Source organism: Lepisosteus platostomus, chromosome 4 (assembly GCF_059453375.1).
Source record: "Lepisosteus platostomus isolate fLepPlt1 chromosome 4, fLepPlt1.hap1, whole genome shotgun sequence".
NCBI classification, from domain to species: Eukaryota; Metazoa; Chordata; class Actinopteri; order Semionotiformes; family Lepisosteidae; genus Lepisosteus; species Lepisosteus platostomus.
The window spans coordinates 38,983,485-39,000,771 of NC_142614.1; the positions used below are offsets into that span (position 1 = coordinate 38,983,485).

At 38.2% G+C, this 17,287-nt stretch overlaps 1 protein-coding gene across 2 annotated transcripts in view; it reads left to right on the top strand.

The window, feature by feature from the left end:
- bmp2k (BMP2 inducible kinase) overlaps positions 1 to 17,287 on the top strand; it is a 157,733-nt gene that overhangs the window by 90,933 nt on the left and 49,513 nt on the right. For both annotated transcript variants that reach the window (XM_088629473.1, XM_088629474.1), the window contains exons 4-11: positions 845 to 987; positions 2,134 to 2,255; positions 3,295 to 3,376; positions 5,838 to 5,970; positions 6,331 to 6,434; positions 7,018 to 7,097; positions 14,473 to 14,621; positions 15,055 to 15,227. In XM_088629473.1, the coding sequence (XP_088485599.1) occupies positions 845 to 987; positions 2,134 to 2,255; positions 3,295 to 3,376; positions 5,838 to 5,970; positions 6,331 to 6,434; positions 7,018 to 7,097; positions 14,473 to 14,621; positions 15,055 to 15,227 (986 nt within the window). The remainder of the gene's footprint in view (positions 1 to 844; positions 988 to 2,133; positions 2,256 to 3,294; positions 3,377 to 5,837; positions 5,971 to 6,330; positions 6,435 to 7,017; positions 7,098 to 14,472; positions 14,622 to 15,054; positions 15,228 to 17,287) is intronic.

Here is a 17,287-nt window from a genome sequence, read left to right on the forward strand (position 1 = left end):
GAGAGAACATGTGCAGCTACGAGGAGAGAGATGGCTGTCATTTGGAGAACAAGGAAGGAACTTAAGATGAGTGCATGATCCAGGGGGAGGATGCTTCCCTTCCTTGTGCTGTTTAATGGGGTAAACATATGATGGGTGGAGGTAATCCTCTCGCTCAAGATAGCAGAACTCAGATCTTAAGCAGGTATAGCTGCGCAGACAGGGTAAATAAGAGTGCCAAGCAGAAAAGAAGATGGTGTTGACAAGGAGCCAATTCCAAGAAGAAATGCTGTCAGATCACCCAGCCTTTAGCCAGTGCAGACCAAACCTGACCCTCTTCTAAAGGTTTCCTGAGAAGGATTATTTTCACAAGCTCCGGTAAGAACAGTGCTCTGACTAAGCTTTTCCCCACCGCCACTTTGTGTGAGCTGTTATTTTTCTCTGGCGTGGGCTGTTATTTGCAGTTGTTTTACCATAGGACCTGGCTTGTTTCAATAAAACAACCATATTTTTCCCTTTAAGTCTTGTGTGTGTGGGATGTGTTTGTCCTTTGGGCCTGATTGGAACCTGTGCCCCTGTTGTGCTCCACCCCATAGGGAATCATAATGTTTATGAATAATACATGTATTGAAATAGTAGTGCATTTGACATTTTAGAGCAGTTCAGTCTGGGAGGCTAAGATTTTGAATTTATGTATTACACAAATCATGTAACAAAAAGTGCAAACTGGTGCCCCACAAAAAAGTTGTTGATTGAAAGTGAACTTCAACCTTTGTGAACAAGCAGAGCAAAAAATTAGTTAATCATTTCTTCCTGGGGGGGCTTTCTCTAGATTTTTTAGTCTGATGTGTAATTGTTTTCACAGCGGGTCAAGTGGTAAAGCAGATGAATCAGCGGCTGCATACTGGTTTCAGTGAAGTGGAAGTCTTGACAATATTCTGCGACACCTGTGAGGCTGTTGCCAGGTTACATCAGTGCAAAACGCCAGTCATTCATAGGGACCTGAAGGTATGGAAGGTATCTTTTATTTCATAAACAGAACCACAAGTATAATTGATTAATAAGGGATAATAATAAGTAATAATTTATTAATAAGTATTAATAAGGGAAACCAATCATCGTATGTACTGCACTTTTGGTCAAAGTGAATTTGAAGTTAATGCTGTACACTAGCAATTATTTAATGTGGGAAAAGTTAATAACTAATCATTGAACTGTATTTGCTATTTAGATGCTATTAAATATACTGAGAGGCATTAAAATGCAAAAATATAGTATTAGAACCAATAACATTTGTTGTATTTTTAACACTGCTAGTTTTTAAGACCAGTGTTTGACGCAATTTAAGCTGTACATTTGGAACATGTGTTGTGCCAAGTTGCAGATGATGTCTTGTGGGATTCTGTTCCATTCTTCTCAAGGAAAGCGTGCGTGTTCTTGTTCACTGGTCTCTGATGCAAACTGGTTTCCCAGCTAGTCCTGGAATGGGATTAAAGCTTAGTAAGATCAGAGAACATTCACAAAATAACTGTTGCATTCTTATTTGGTCAGGGTGAACCCACAGGAGAGGCTGCATATGTAGTCCCAGTATCAAAGTATTGCGAAGCACTCAAGCTGCCTTAAAACACTACAAATGGAGTTCTGTAGCATCTAGATACTCCTAATCAGACCTTCACACTTAGACCTCCCCAAGGATTAGACCTGGATCAGTGTACTGTATACGAAATTTGTCCATTTATTAAACTGCTAAATTGCTACCTCGCGGTACTGGGGCCCTGGGTTCAGATCCACACATGTGATGTTATTTTCATGAAGTTTGTATGTTCTCCTTGTGTTTATGTGGGTTTCCTCTGGGTGTTCCTGTTTCCTTCAATAGTCCAAAGATGAGCTTGTAGTTAATTGTCTTTTGGGAAAACTGTTCCTGTGTGTGCCTTGCAATTTACTAGCAAGACAGGATGTCTTGCAGGATGTCTGACTAGCCATCCTGCATCCTGTGTGTATCCTGTCATGTATCCATTGCTTACTTGGATAAGGTCCGGCTCCCTTGTGACCCTGTATTGGAAAAAGTGGTTACAAAATGCGTGGATGTATTTGTTTTTTGCAAGATGTTATTTTGTAATGTTTTAATTTGTGTATCATGGATTTTCATGCCAGGTTGAAAATATACTTTTAAATGACCAAGGGAACTATGTCTTGTGTGACTTTGGCAGTGCCACACACAAAGTTCTCCACCCACATAAAGATGGAGTTACAACTGTGGAAGATGAAATAAAAAAGTAAGTGTTACACTGCATTACAGAACATAAAAGTCGCGTGTTTCCTGTGTGGCACATAATATTTTTTTTTTGTCCTAACATTGTGTAGGTTAGAATTAAAGATGATAAAAAATAAGCAGAACTGAAATATACAAAAGCTCAATGTCACTCTAGCTTGGAAAAAAAAACTTGACAGGTGATGTGCTCTGGCACCAAAACAAAGTCATGTAAACTCGAGTGAGTGGAGGAGGGGCATTGCACTGTGATACAATGAATTTAACTTTGAGTGCCTCGATCACTTCTTTGTTAAACAGGTTTCATTCACATTTTAAAGACACACAGACATACTGAACATTGCTCTTTCTTTGGCCAAGCCACACATTTTAATATTTTTTTAAGTTTTGTTTAAAAATGTACAATTGAATAGCAGTGTGATTAATGTCATAAAGAGATTAATTTTCCAGCTGAACTTGACAATTTGATTTTTTTTTCCATGGACTCAAGATCCCCATGGTCCAGTGCCTCTCAGTTTAGGAATCACAGTTCAAAGCGGTTTTACACTCCTGGATTACATAGTTCAGATGACTGATTCCTTTGGTTAAGTTTTTCCTGTTCCTTTTATGACCTACACTCTTCTTATTGAATATCATTTTACAAGCATTGATAAAACATACATATTAAGGATGTTTGTCTTGCCAACACATGCACCAACACAACAAAAAGTGATGATAGACTCACTCACATGTAGCTGTCCAATTGATTTGAAGAAAACAATGTTCTTGTACAGTTAATAATTGGTCAAGTCAGTAAAACCATCCTGTTGTTTCACGTGTCCAAGTAAAACCTTACATTAAACTAACAATACTGAAAAAGTATTATTAATATCTCAATTTTTGGATAAATCTATAAGAAGGTCCATTATTAAATTATTAATTGGGACATAAGAAATTGAGGACTATGTCTATATATATTCTTATATACTCTTATACTGCAGTCACAAGTAGTGTAAATAGTATTTAAAGGTGTTTTGATGATTTTATGCAACTTATCTCATTCATAGGTACACAACCCTGTCATACAGAGCTCCAGAAATGATTAATCTTTATGCAGGGAAGCCAATCACCACTAAATCTGATATATGGGTAAGATCATTGTTAATTCTTTATCTAAGTGAAACATCACTGAATCAACTGCTATCACATGTAGTGTGGAGACATTGCATTGAGCAGGGTATCTTCTGATATGAACAGCAGGGTCATCAAAAGAAAAGTCAAAAGTAATCAAAGTAAATTAAAATGTCAATCCACGTTAGTCTCATATTACTGACTCAATACTTGATGGCAGCTTTTGTTTTCCAGATGGTTTTTGCTCTCTACCCAAAAAGAAAGTACTAGAGGATGATTTCATAATTGGGGATCTATTGTAACTTTAAGGATAGAGATATAATGTAATGGTTGTATCTACTTAATTATTCTTTTCAAAGAAGAGTGAAACCTGTAGGAAACTGCAATAAATTGTTTTTCACATAATGGAGTGCAAACTACAGAAGGCTAGTACTATAAAAATAATATTGGAGACAATTATTGGCATAATTGCAGATGTAAGAGCTGCAATGAAAAACTAGAAAACCTAACCAATTGAACGCATTGTCTCCAAAGTGGAATGCTACTTGTAATTTAAATTAGATCTCATAATATCAACTGAAACAATAAAGAAACTTCTCTGAAGAGGGGAGAGCCAAAGTTTTCTGTTAAAACCATGAAATGTTCTTAGTGAGTACAAGACATGGTCTAGAACCAACACATGGTTCAAATATTTAAACTTTGCACCTGCAAAATCAAATACAGAAACATAGTTGAGCATATCATACTGCTGTTAAGTGCTTGGAATGAATTGTGGAGGTGGAGACGTAAATGTTTGATCCTGCTTTGTCACCAGTAGCAGTAAGTGCAGTAGAGAGAAAATGAATTACTACAGACACCGCATCATTCTTTTCACAATCCTGGTAAAAGGATTGTTTTTCAACATGATATTAGGCAAAAAAATATGTAAAAGAGAAAGCAAATTAGTTATATTTTTACATTTGAGAGTATAAGCGTGTTCTTGATTTAAACTTAGCGTAATGTGTTTGATATTGCAATAATATACGCGATTACTTTGAAAATGACTCCATGAAACGAAAAAGCTAAGCTAGTCTGTAACACAAAAACTTGTTTTGTAATGGAAGCAAGTAAAGTTTATATTGAATGGCAGGTACTTGTAAAACAGTAAATGAAAAAATTGGGCTAATTTCCTGCTTCACAGAACTGTGAGAAATGAACAAATTCCCTGATTGCACTTCCTTTCTAATGCTGACAGTCAGTGATTATAATAAACTTTATTTTATATAAGCATAATTTAAATCAAAGCCTTTCTGAAGAAGAAAGTTTTAAGTTTATACTTGAAGCTCTGATGAAATGTGACTCTCCGACATCCTTGGAGATAGAATTCCAGAGCTTTGGGGCATAACAAGAGAAAGCCCTGTCACAAGTAGATGAGTTTGGGGGGCAAACATGAGACCAGAGTCAGATGAATGAAGGTTCTGAGGTGGCAAGATGGACAAAAATAAGTCTGATAGGTACTGAGGTGCCAAGCCATGTAGAGCCTTATAGGTGAGAATGTTGAAGTCAATTCAAAACTAGCCAGTGCAAGGACTCCAGGTCAGAAGTAATGTGATTACTTACACATGACATGATCAGGATTCTGGCTGTTGAAGTTTGTTTAGTGTGAATTTAGATACACAAGAGATTTACTATGACATGCAGTGTCAAGTTGAGAGAAACTACAAAGAAGGTTACCATCAAAACTGGGGATGAAGGGAAGAGGTGTAATAGTAATAGTGTAGTTGTGGAGAGAATGTGATGCTGGATATTGTTTTTCTTGGAACCAATACATTTTAAGAAATGGTTGCAAAGTTGGGAAGAAGTAGGTAATGTATTAGGGCAGTTTGGCTTAAGCAGTCTATTGATGGTGGAGTAGAGTTATCTAGGATTGTAATGGTTGTTCTCAAAGATATGGGAGAAGTTGATTCTGACTCGGTTGCATCCTTGTATTCAATCAAGAGCTCCTTCCAAGGCTGAAGATGTACATTCAAGCCAGAAAGATGCCACCTACATTCTAGTTTGTGGGAGACTTTAATCATTGAGAACAACTGGTCAGTATACCATGGGGTGGTGCAAGTAAAGGAGATGATTTAATTTTTAAGAGGAACTAAGGTGCCAAAAGCAATTAAAAGCAAGCAAGACAGTGAGGACAGAGCAGAATTATCAAATCTAGTTTGGTCAAACTAGTTTGGTCTGCTGATTGCAGATTGTGAAAACTTAAGAGTGTGAGGGTGTAGGAAGTGTAGTGCAAGACAGGAAATTTGAAATCAAAGAGAACAGCTAGGTGATGAGAAAGACCTAGTTCAAGATAAGTGGGAAAGAGTCATTTGTTATCACTTATAAATATAGTAATTCACAATATTGCAAACATGATTCCTGAGATAATTTTTTGTTCGGAGTGTTTGTAATGTAAGAGAAAGCATTTTTTTATACACATTTATTTGCTTTTGTTTAATTTCAGGCGCTTGGATGCTTGTTGTACAAGCTTTGTTTCTTCTCACTTCCATTCGGGGAGAGTCAAGTTGCAATATGTGATGGAACTTTTATTGTTCCAGATAATTCAAAATTCTCATTCAAAATGCACTGCTTAATTCGTAAGTAGAACCCTTTTTTTAATCACTAACAATATTTACATTCTTTATGTACACATTGAAAATACTTTTAAAAACTGCTTACAATTTATTTAATTTTCAAATCCTCTGTAGTGTGGCTGTAGTTTTTAAAACACAGAGAAATAGAATGAGACTTGGTTTATATGAACATAAACACCAGTGCCCCCATGTGGTAAAATCATTTGATTGCATTATCTTGAGTTAATATCAGATGTGCTAATAATAATATAACTGTAATGACACCAGTGATGTAAAATATAAATATGGAGCTGGTTTTTCTGTGCAATTGTTTGTGGCCTTTTTTTGAAATGTTGTTAAGGTGGTGGTGTTTTGCTTTTTCAGGTTATATGTTAGAGCCAGATCTAGAGAAAAGACCTGACATCTATCAGGTCTCTTATTTTGCCTTCAAGTTGGCTGGAAAAGAGAACCCTGTGCCAAACCTTTCTGTACGTTTTATCATGTTATGTAATACAATCAGTTTTGCACTGCACTATTTCCTTATATTTTCCTGCTGTTTTGCTTGAGATGGATGATAATTGTGAAGTATTTAAATAATATCCATTGCAAGCTCCAGTTCACATGATATGTCTTGTAGGCTGTAACACTATATCCACATTAAGCAGTCTAACAGCAATTGATGTATTTTTTTAGCAAAAGTTTTTCTTCTCTTACATGTTAAATACTTTACAGCTTTGTTCTGTTTCTTAATGAAATGAAAAAAGATAAGAAAACCAAATAATGTTTTTTGCACTTCAATGCTAAGGCAATTAGGACTTGTCATGTTTTTTATGTATACAGTATATGCAGTTTATTACAGATTAATGGTTTTATTGTTTTTGTTTTATGGAATGTGCTTAATCAGGAAATTTCCACATGAATACCACACACTTTTGGCTTTTGAAATTAAACTGAAACTTCCTTTGAACTTAGAAATGGTAATGTAAAAAACAAAAACTAAACAGCTTGTGCAAAAAATCCTGATGTGCTGATGGGTTATTTCATTGTTTGTTTTTTTCATTTTACATGCAGAGCTCTCCTCTTCCCTCAGCGCTTCCAGAGCCAATGACAGCCAGTGAGGTCGCGGCTAAGAAGAGCATAACTAAAGCCAGGTAGCCAACTTTACCCTCATGTCTCACGTTTTTAAAAGGCTGTTGGTGGGTTATAGGTCTTGGTGTTACTTGCTTACTTTTATGGATAGATAGACATGAATTCATAACTTTGAGAAGGACTATAGTGCTGCCAGAGTTTATGGTTATATCTTTGGAACTATAAACATATCTCTGCTGGAGGTGAACACAAAAACTAACTTTGAAACAAAACTGTATAAAGATATAAATCTTTTGCACCTTAAAGTACATTTTTTGTTTTTTTGCAAAAAGTAACTGAACTCTTGGGTTATCAGTGAGCCATTCTGAACACCTGTCCTCCAGTAGATTTCACTTAGATTTGGACAGCTATAAATATATAGACAGTATATAAAGTATACGCTGCCCCGTATTGGATTTCTAACTGTGTTGAAACTGAAACGATTGCTGAAGATTCACAAAAGAGATTAAATTCTTTGTTTTACACAGTCTTCTGTGTAAAAAAAATTGGTTTGAACACCATGGGGGCTGTTTTTAATAAGCTTTTAATAATAGTTTTATGTTCAGGCTGTGAAAAGTTTCACAAGTAGAGGTCTTTAAAATTAGGCTGGGCAAACAATTAATTTAATTCTTAAAAAATAAATAAAAAATTAGATATAATGATTTGTTCCTACTTAGATATTGCATGATTTTAAAAGCTATAAAAACAGGTTTTGATAGTTAATAACCACTTTTCATGCGCGAAAAACGGGTGATTTTTCTTCCTCGTGATCAGCTTAAAATTTCTGTCTACGCTGTAAGGTTTTTACTTCTTAATTAAACGTTTAAAATACATGAATTTCATAAAAACAACACGTTTCGAATAGAAAAAATCATATTCTGTTGTCTTCCCGGTATGTAGAACAGATCAGCAGGTCTTTTTTCCCCAGTCAGAGGCTCTGAAAACAGCGTGCCGCCCACTGCGCTGTGTCAGAGGGGGAGGTAGCACTAGGAAGGAGAAAGCACCAAAGCTTTCAGTTCAGCTCGCTGTGCTGACGTGGGTACCTCAAATCTTCCCCCACATTGGATATCATGTTCTGTAGTCACAGCCAAACCCGCTTTCCTTTCCCCACTAGAATTTATGAATGAGGTTCCATCAGTGAAGAGGATGAGGTCTTCATTCCCGAGTGGTTGCTCGGCTATTTTGATGCCCTCATCTTCTCCCATTGCCCAGACATCACAGCTGTGTTCTAACAGATAGGCTTCTGAGGGGTCAGGTAACAATGTGGCTGGATTTAGAGCTCCTTCACGTTCAATAACAATATTTGGAGCCTCTAACAAAACCTGCCACTTGCTCCATCGTATCACATTAACTGACTGACCCGATTCAGGGACATGAGGGTGTGTACCGCATGTGGGCATCGAACAATCAGTTGTTGATCTAGCACTATGTTATTTACTGCCTACACTGCTAGACAGATGGCCTGAACGGCACGTAGACATGGTCCCCATCCCCTTGCTACCTCGTCCAAGGATCCAGAGTAATACCCTACTGGGCGGTACCTACCCCCATGTTCCTGTGTTAGTACAGCTGTCCAAAATCCATTCTTTTCACTTGATCCGTCTGAGGAAACCCCAATGCAGGCGCCTGTAACAGAGCTTGTTTTAAATCATTAAAAGCGTGTTCAGCTTCAGGACTCCAAGCAATAGGATCAAGGGACCTCCCTCCCCCCTTCAATACGTCTGTAAGTGGTTTGGCCCTTTCAGAAAAAGCATCAACCCAATTTCTATTGAAATTGCACAGACCCAGAAATGATCAGAGCTCTCTCACCGTATTGGGACTAGGGTGTGTTCGGATTGCCTGGGCCCGATCTTCTGTCAATTCCCTCTTTCCCTGACTAATCTTCTGTCCCAAGTAAATTATGGTGTCTAGGCATAACTGTGCTTTGCTATAACTACTTTTTAACCGAATGATTGAGAGTAATTTGGAGGTCCTTCTTGTGGGTTTCCTCGTCGGGAGACACAATTAAAATATCATCCACATATTGGATAACGACGGAGGACACTGGAGGCAACTCCCGAAGATGCCTCCAAAGTGCCATGTGATACACGGTGGGGCTGTTATGAAACCCCTGAGGTAACCTCGTCCAAGTATATTGATCTCCATCCACAACAAAAGCAAACCAATCTTGTACCTCTGGATGTAGAGGAACAGACCAGAACCCATTAGCCATGTCAATTACTGAAAACACCTGGTGCTCAGGGGTCAGCAGTTGAAAAATAGCAGAGGGATCTGCTACCAAGGGGGTTAGACGGTTGATGTGTTGATTAGCTTTTGAGTAATCAACTGTGAATCGCCATGCTCCGCTGGCTTTCTTTACATATTGGACTGTTGCTTGTACTATGTGTTTTTCGTACAATTCCTTGAGTCAATAGTTTTTGTATTACTGGTCGAACCCCTTCCTCCACCTCTCTGTTGATTTTATATGGTTTTGTGTATGGCGGGGAATTCCCAGTAAATGTGGCGGGTTCCATATCAAGAAGTCCGCATTTGTCCTTATCCGTAGTCCAAATTGAATGACCTTTTAATTAGTCTTTTTGGAGGGACCAGATGTTTACCTCCACCCTCTCCTAATGTACGGTTAATGTAATTCCTTGTAGGTATTGTAGAGCATCCCACTCCAAAAGATCTGGGGTAGGTCCTACCCACATGACGGCATTAAATATTACCTCCCCATCTCCTAGTCTAATCTTGAGTTTTTGAGTTTCTCTGAGTGTTATTCGACTGCCTCCCACACCAGTGGTCTCCAGCTCCCTCCCTGTGAATTTGACACCACACCGTTTGGCTGACTGTTCAGATAAACAAGATAATTGAGCCCCAGTGTCCCATAAAAGTGACATTTGAGTCCCATTAATCGTACATTGTAATTTGAGTTCCTTCTCACCCAGCTCCTGAGATAGGTGTAGGGAGGCCACTAGGGGGAGTCTTAGTTTAAAAGATCCCTGATAGCGTGTTTGTCTGCTTCACTCGGATCCTGTAATTGCGAAAACAGAGTTCTTTGTCCCTCTCGATTCGAGAGATTGAATGGGGGGTCGCAATATTTTCCACCCCTGCCTTCAATGGCCAATCTCTTTCTGTAATTTTTTTGAAAATGCCCAAAATATTTACAAAAATGGCACCGACCTGCAGTAATTTCCCCTTTTGGACTAAATCAGGTGTCGGAGCCAGCTCCTCCCTTCTGCGTGGGGGGTGTCCACCCTGTTTGTATTGCCTGTAATTTAGCGTACATATTCCTTTCAATTTGACGTTCCATTCGAACTGTTTCTTCGAACTGTTTACTTGTATTTTGCCCTATTTTGGGCTTTGGCTAAATCAGGCTTAAGGCCGCTCAAATAAATGTGTTTAATTACAGCAGAGGTGTCGCTATTCACATCATCTTCGTCACTAAGTCCTGAACATTACAGCCAGAGTGTGACGAAGCGATCAGTGAAGTCAGCCACATCCCCGCTTTCTTTCTGTTGACACGCAGATATCTTTTTCCGGTCTGTCTTTGGTGGGTAATTTTGTTTAAGCCATCACCAAACCTATTCCCATCACCCTCCCCGGCTGTTATCCTCACACAATTGTCTAAGTTCTCCAACACGCTTTTCCCCTGTCCTTCTGAGGATCATAGCGGCAGTCAGGGGAGTGATACCATAAGTATATTTTAATTCCTGAAGCGTACTCCAGGTTCGCTGCATTCCTAATTTTGGGTCCGGTACTTCTCTAGCCCATCGGTCAATATCTTCCGGTTTTGGATTTGACCGTATGGGGGAATCAGGGAAGGTAGGTGCGAGTGCGGACCCCCTAGACGGGGTGCGAGACGGAGTTAGAGTAGCGCTGTCATCAGCAGCGCCAGCCCCTGCCACATCAAGTCCTTTCCCACTTTGGGTGAGAGTACAGATCTGCGGGCGCCCTGCCTTTAAGAGGGGAGTCTCTGTTCCATCTCTATACACTCATACCAAGTGTTATCCCAGTCAGACCCCCCATCTCCATATGGCCACTGTGGGAATTGATCCCAACTGTTTGTTCCCCTGCGGGAGAGCAGGATATAATTTAGTCGCCGGCTGTAACACATTAACCAGTGCAGTGTGACCAGGAACTAATTCCTCCTTTAGTTTCTGATTCTCCTGCACTGCCTCTTTTAGCTTTTTTTCTAGTTCTTCTTTTGCCACAAATAAATAATCTTTCCTTTCATTTAACGCTTTTATTTTTTCTGTGAACTCCTTCTCTTTTTTATCCCATTCTGATTTCTCCTTCATACTAATCTGCCACCGCAGGTGTCGGCCGAGCACCAGGACTCCAGCTAAACCTTTGTGCTTATACTAATGTTCATACGCTTTCTTACAGGCATCTTCGCCCCAAACTCCTTCTGACAAACTCAGCTTCTTCCTATATTTTTCCTCTCTTTCCATCAACTTCCACTCTTCCTCTCTATAATCAGACATTTCCACCACTTTCTCAAACACCCAATGAGCACACATGTTCAGTTTCTTTAAGAGTTTACTTTTGTCATGTGTGAGGTAACAGCTCATACAATGATGCTTTTACTTGAAAATCCTGTGCATTACTGCACTTATTCAGCCAAGGGCGTCTGTTACCTCCAGATCTAAATGCCTCTCAGAGCCTTTAGAGAGGACTTTCACCACACTGTTCACAGGCAAGGAACGAGACCTCGAAAACCCCCTTTCTTGATCAGTAATTCACTATCCCCAGAACGCCAGCATCACTGCTTTTTCCCCGGGGTGGACTAGGACACTGAGCTCAATCAGGGTGATTCTCGGGTCTCAACATCCTTTAAATCCTGCTACTTAGTGCTTTGCTCTTTTATTATGAGGTGTGTTTATGGTTTGTGTATCGTGCGTGTGTATATGTTCACAAACAAGAAATACACCAGAAACATACATCTATATCTATGTCTTTGCTGCTCGCTTTAACCGGAGGAAAACACGAAAAACATACATGTATCATCTACGTCTTTCCTGTTCCCTTTAAACCAAAACAAAACCACACCACGCCTATCCATGCACGATCAAGGCGTAGCTACTCTCAGGACCCAATCCTGAATTATACGTGCATTCAAAGCACCACTCAAGCCTCAGAGCTCCGGGCGCAATTAAGGCCCACACCAGTCCTGGATTATGTGCCTACTTTAAGGCACCACTCAGCTTCAGAACCCCGGGCACAATTAAGGCCCACACCGATCCTGAGCCTCACGGTAAAGGTCCAGACCCGTTCAAAAACCTTGTGCAATTAAGGCATACACCCGACACCAGTTTCATACGTGCAATTAAGGCATACACCCGACACCAGTTTCGAACGCCTGTACACAATACCGCCTGCCAGAACAACTTCTGGGCTTACAGCAAACCACCCATTACATACACCGGTGTCTTCCCCGGCTAGAGGTATACAGGAACTCATGTTTATTCCGTCATCTCGGTCGATTCTCGCAGGGAGCAGAGATTTCCCAATTGGTCAGAGAGAGTCGGGACTTTTAAATAAAAGAGGCGTCCTTACCTCTTAGTATTGTGCGCACTGACCGTCTCTCCTGCCGATGGGAAGTTCTGCGCCTTCTGGAGCATCAGCCGACTACGCCAAAATTGTTGTAACAGAAAGAATAAGGTTCTGGATCCCGAGATGAAGTAAAACAGATAAATTTATTGCATGCAAGGAACAATAAAGCCAAAGTCTTGTTTCCCGCAAGAAACAACAAAACGGAAGTATTGTTCAATGTGCCGGTACAAACTTTTGGGTTATATAGTATTTTCTTTTCCGTTTCTGACGTCACTCGGTCTGATGGTAAAGAGGGGGGGGGGGGGGGGGGTCATGGTATTTGGCCAGTTAGGAGATTTTTGTCAATTTCATTCAGATGTTCATACTGCAAAATTCAGATTTGCATACTTCTCTCAAAAATCAAAGCTTTGATAGAGTCAAACAAGGAAAGTACTGTCCAATATCAACCAGATGTACAGATGTACAGATCAAGCCATTCAGAATGCACACAGTATAATGCAGAAAATTGCAGTATACATACCACAACACACCACACCACGCTTTTTTTAAACTATGCTGTTATGGGGCTGCACTGTTTTGTAAAGCCACCAGGTGACACAGTAAATGTTTAATGTGGTGTATAGAAGCATTTCGCCTGTCAACAGAAAACAGCTGGTTTTGAATCCCGGATAATGCTAAGCCCCTTTGGACAATCTTTTTCCAATTATATGATCTAAGTTGTATACTGTTTAGATTTATTAATTTTATGCTGGATATTACAGTATGTTAAGTATTAAATTAATTTAAACAAGAAAGTATGGCTATTTTACAGAAACAGTTTTATATATGTATACATTAGTTTATCATTATAGCTTGTGAATGCTTCTTTCAGGTTTACATCCGCATTAAAATAATATATTTTTAGTTTTAATGCAAATTTTAGCAACAAGTAATGAGGAAACAATTTTATTTTACATTTTCATAATAAAAATATATTTTACACAAACTACCGTAGTGGCTTTAAAACCATTCGATATACTGAATATACCGTATATTTATATGGATTACCGATCACACTTCAGTTCATTGACGTGTACACTACTGTTTTTGTATATTTGTGGATATGACTTCATGTGATAACATTTTTTTACTCATTGCAGTATATAGTCTAAGAGTGGGACTACCACTAAGACTAAACCTGTGCATAACCCCAACAACCACATCACTGGTACAACACACATGTATAACAATTACAATATTAGTGTGATAAACAGTAGAACCGCAGTTATATTCTCCTTTGTATTAACAGTTACAACATATAAAAATCTTTTTAAACATTTTAAAACCTTTAAAAGAAAGTGTTGAAATGTTTGGGTGTGCTGTAACAGACCACTATTTCTTTGGATCCAGCATGTTGTTGTGATTGAGTAACTTTTATATTCATTTTTAGTTTTCTAAAATTAACGAGATCTCAGTAGTTTTGTGTTCAAGAAGGAGGTGATCCTGTGTGCTGAACAGCATGAGAACCGTCAGGCTGGAACGTTTGGTGTAGATTCGCTGTCACAACAGAAGTTTAAAAGTCCTTGAGGCAGCTACAAAGCTTAACATTCCAATTCAAGAATTCTGAGTGTCCAGTGTCTGCATTTCATGGAGAGGAATGGGTTTACCATTGTGGTGTTGTCCTAATCATTTTCCTTTATGCTAGGTGGCATTTTCTTTAATCTCATCTTTCCAAAGAACCCTTGTATCCAGAGCTCCTCTTCCCCTCTCCCTTCGTGAAACCCTCAGACCCTCAAAGTCCTCTGTAGCATTACTTTTATTATGTTTTTGTAATGTTTATGTCTCAGAAAAGAAAGCTGTAAATACAGTCATTACTTTTTACAGAATAACTGAATTAGTTGGACCAACAGAAACATCAATTGCACCAAGACAAAGACCAAAAGCTGCAAACACCAATGTACTGCCAATCCACAATTCTGTGACTCCTGTGAAAATGACAGTTCCTTCTGCACCAGTGAGCAATGGACAAAAAGGTGAAGAACACAAATGGGCAAAAAACATTTTCTAATTTATATATACGTACAGTGTCATTATATTTGCTCTATATATTCCGAATGTATTATTTTTCTTTTATTAAAATTAAACTTATACATACTTGTACAAGTTGGGAAGAGCTAAGATTTTTTCATCATGCGGCTGTGCATGACCAGTATTTGACCAGTATTAGGGTTAAGACGTTTATAGTTGTTCCTTATCATGTGCCAGTCAGAGCCATTTGCAGAATTGGTTTAATAGGCCCCATCATTATTTTTTTCTTCCTTTCAAATTGTATAATTCTATAAGGATGCTTGTCAAAAACTACGGCAATGTTATATTGATGCCTAATATCAACTGATCTAGGCATAGTGGATTAATACAAGTACACCTATGTAACCTGTTAATGTTTTGCTTTTTATTATTTTCTAGTTGTGTCAGCACCTATAAATGAGCAACCTGTCTCACATGTTCAAGGGACAAGTCAGCAGCACAGAGTCCTCCAGCAGCTACAGCCAGGAGACCTGCGGCTACAGCAGCTGCAACAACAGCAGCTCCATCAACATCAGCAGGCACAGCAACTTCAACACACCTATCTACAGCAGGTGAGCTCTGAGCAAGATCCTGGAAGTGTATGCTTAGGTATCAAGACAATTAATAACACTGCATAAATTCTAATTTCCTGTACCCCAAACCTACAGCTGAATAACTTCTTTTAGCTAAACTGATTGATTAATGTCTCCTAAGCATTCCTGAATCTGGAATGTTGTTAATATATAGAAGTGTTGCAAGTATATGAGTTTACCAAACTCAATTTTTGAGAAGCATAGCAGTGAGTTTTGTTAGTGGTGGCACACTTGTAGAACTTTTAAACTTTTAAACTTACATTCTATACTTTTTTTTTTGCTGCACACAAGTATTTTTGCTGTTTTGTAGTATCACCGTTTTGACTTTTTGAAACACATACATGCTGTACGTTTACGTGTTGTACCCATTCACAACTCTTTTCTAATTAATTATATTGAATTCTATCAGCAGATGCAGCTGGTTTCTCAGTTTGCATAGTCTTACCCAAATATGTGCAATGACCTTTAAGCCTTTAAACATAGCTTTATTTAACCCTGATAAAGTATAAAGCTCCTTAGACTAATGTTGTTGTGTTTGTCAGAGAAGTCAATCACGTGGGTTATTTTAATGTTTTGGCTGTGTTGCCTTTACTTCTTTTTTTTGTAATTTCAGTGCAATGACAGCATTCTATAGCACAGTCAAAGGAGTGGAACAACCCAGGTTCACAAAATAAAATAAATGTGCAACTTTATTCATATTGACAGCTGCCAGATTTAATGTGGAGATGATAAAGCCAGGTTTTAAGAACCGTTTATGTAAATGAATGCATTTATTAAGAAGCACTTATGCAGGAAGTTCTGAGTCTGCTTTGGAGATTCATGCTAAATTTTAATCCAAAGGGTTTTGACAAGATAAAACCCCTTGAGATGTGCCCTCTTGTTTTTAACTGGAAAAATACTTATTAGAATCCACATACATTGCTTACACAAATAATAGTGCCAGTAGTTCTTCAAAGAATACCATACATACAGTGTAAAGACATGACATTCTGGGGTCTCTATAAACAATAGACTGTAATAATGATACAGAAATACTAGGAGTGATTATAAATTTGATTATAAGGTGAGATTAACATATGATAAAGAAAAATCTAAAGAAACAAAATAATATTGGAAAAACAGTGTTGTGCATTCATGCTACACAAAGGAAAAGGTTCACAAATGCTCTCTCCCCATGAACTCAATTAGATAGAATGATAAAAAGACATGCTGAGATTAATTTTATAGGAAATTACTTTTGTGTTTTATATGTTTTGGGGCATGTTCTGGATTTGATACTCCCTCCAATTTGATCTAAATCAATTGAATGAAACATGGTTGAGAAACACAAAAATGTTACAGCTCTTAGTATAATACTGGGACCCCCAAACAGATCTTGGAAACCCCTAGTAGAATATAATGCTTATGTCCCTCAGTCATACCTGTGGCCACTGATTTGGTTTTCACAGGTAAATTTTTTGTTTTTCAAAGAAAACTTTTTTTTTAATGATGGGTTGCATTCATCATCGTAGGTACAGATGTAGCCATTCAAAATGCGCAGTAAAACCCTATCCTGCGGGAATTGATTTACAGGCTACCGCAGTATGTGATTCGTTGGCCAAAATGATCGACAGGTGGTGCTTGTGATGCATTAGTTGTTAGTGAAATGTTGCTTCATTTAAATTCTCTACTGTAAATGTTTAAATCTGCTTAATATGGAATATTAATGTGGAATTTTGCAACTAAAATTGTAAAGTTTGGAAGCTCAGCATAAAAATAAGAGGAGCTTAATGTCTCTGAACGTCATAAATGATTTAGGAATATAAATATATTATGCAAACTGTATATGGCTGGTAGTGGTAGTTTAAATAAAAAATAAACAATAGTATTCCACTTTCTTTTTATGCATCAAAGTCTTTAACTTGGTCACTTACTGTGGTTATTTTGGTAAAGTTTGAAAGTGCTCATTTTGACTATATTAAGTTTGTATCCTTTATAAATAGCTATTTTAACCTTTTCTATGAATACATGTGCTTGTTATCGCAGTAAAAACGTACTTT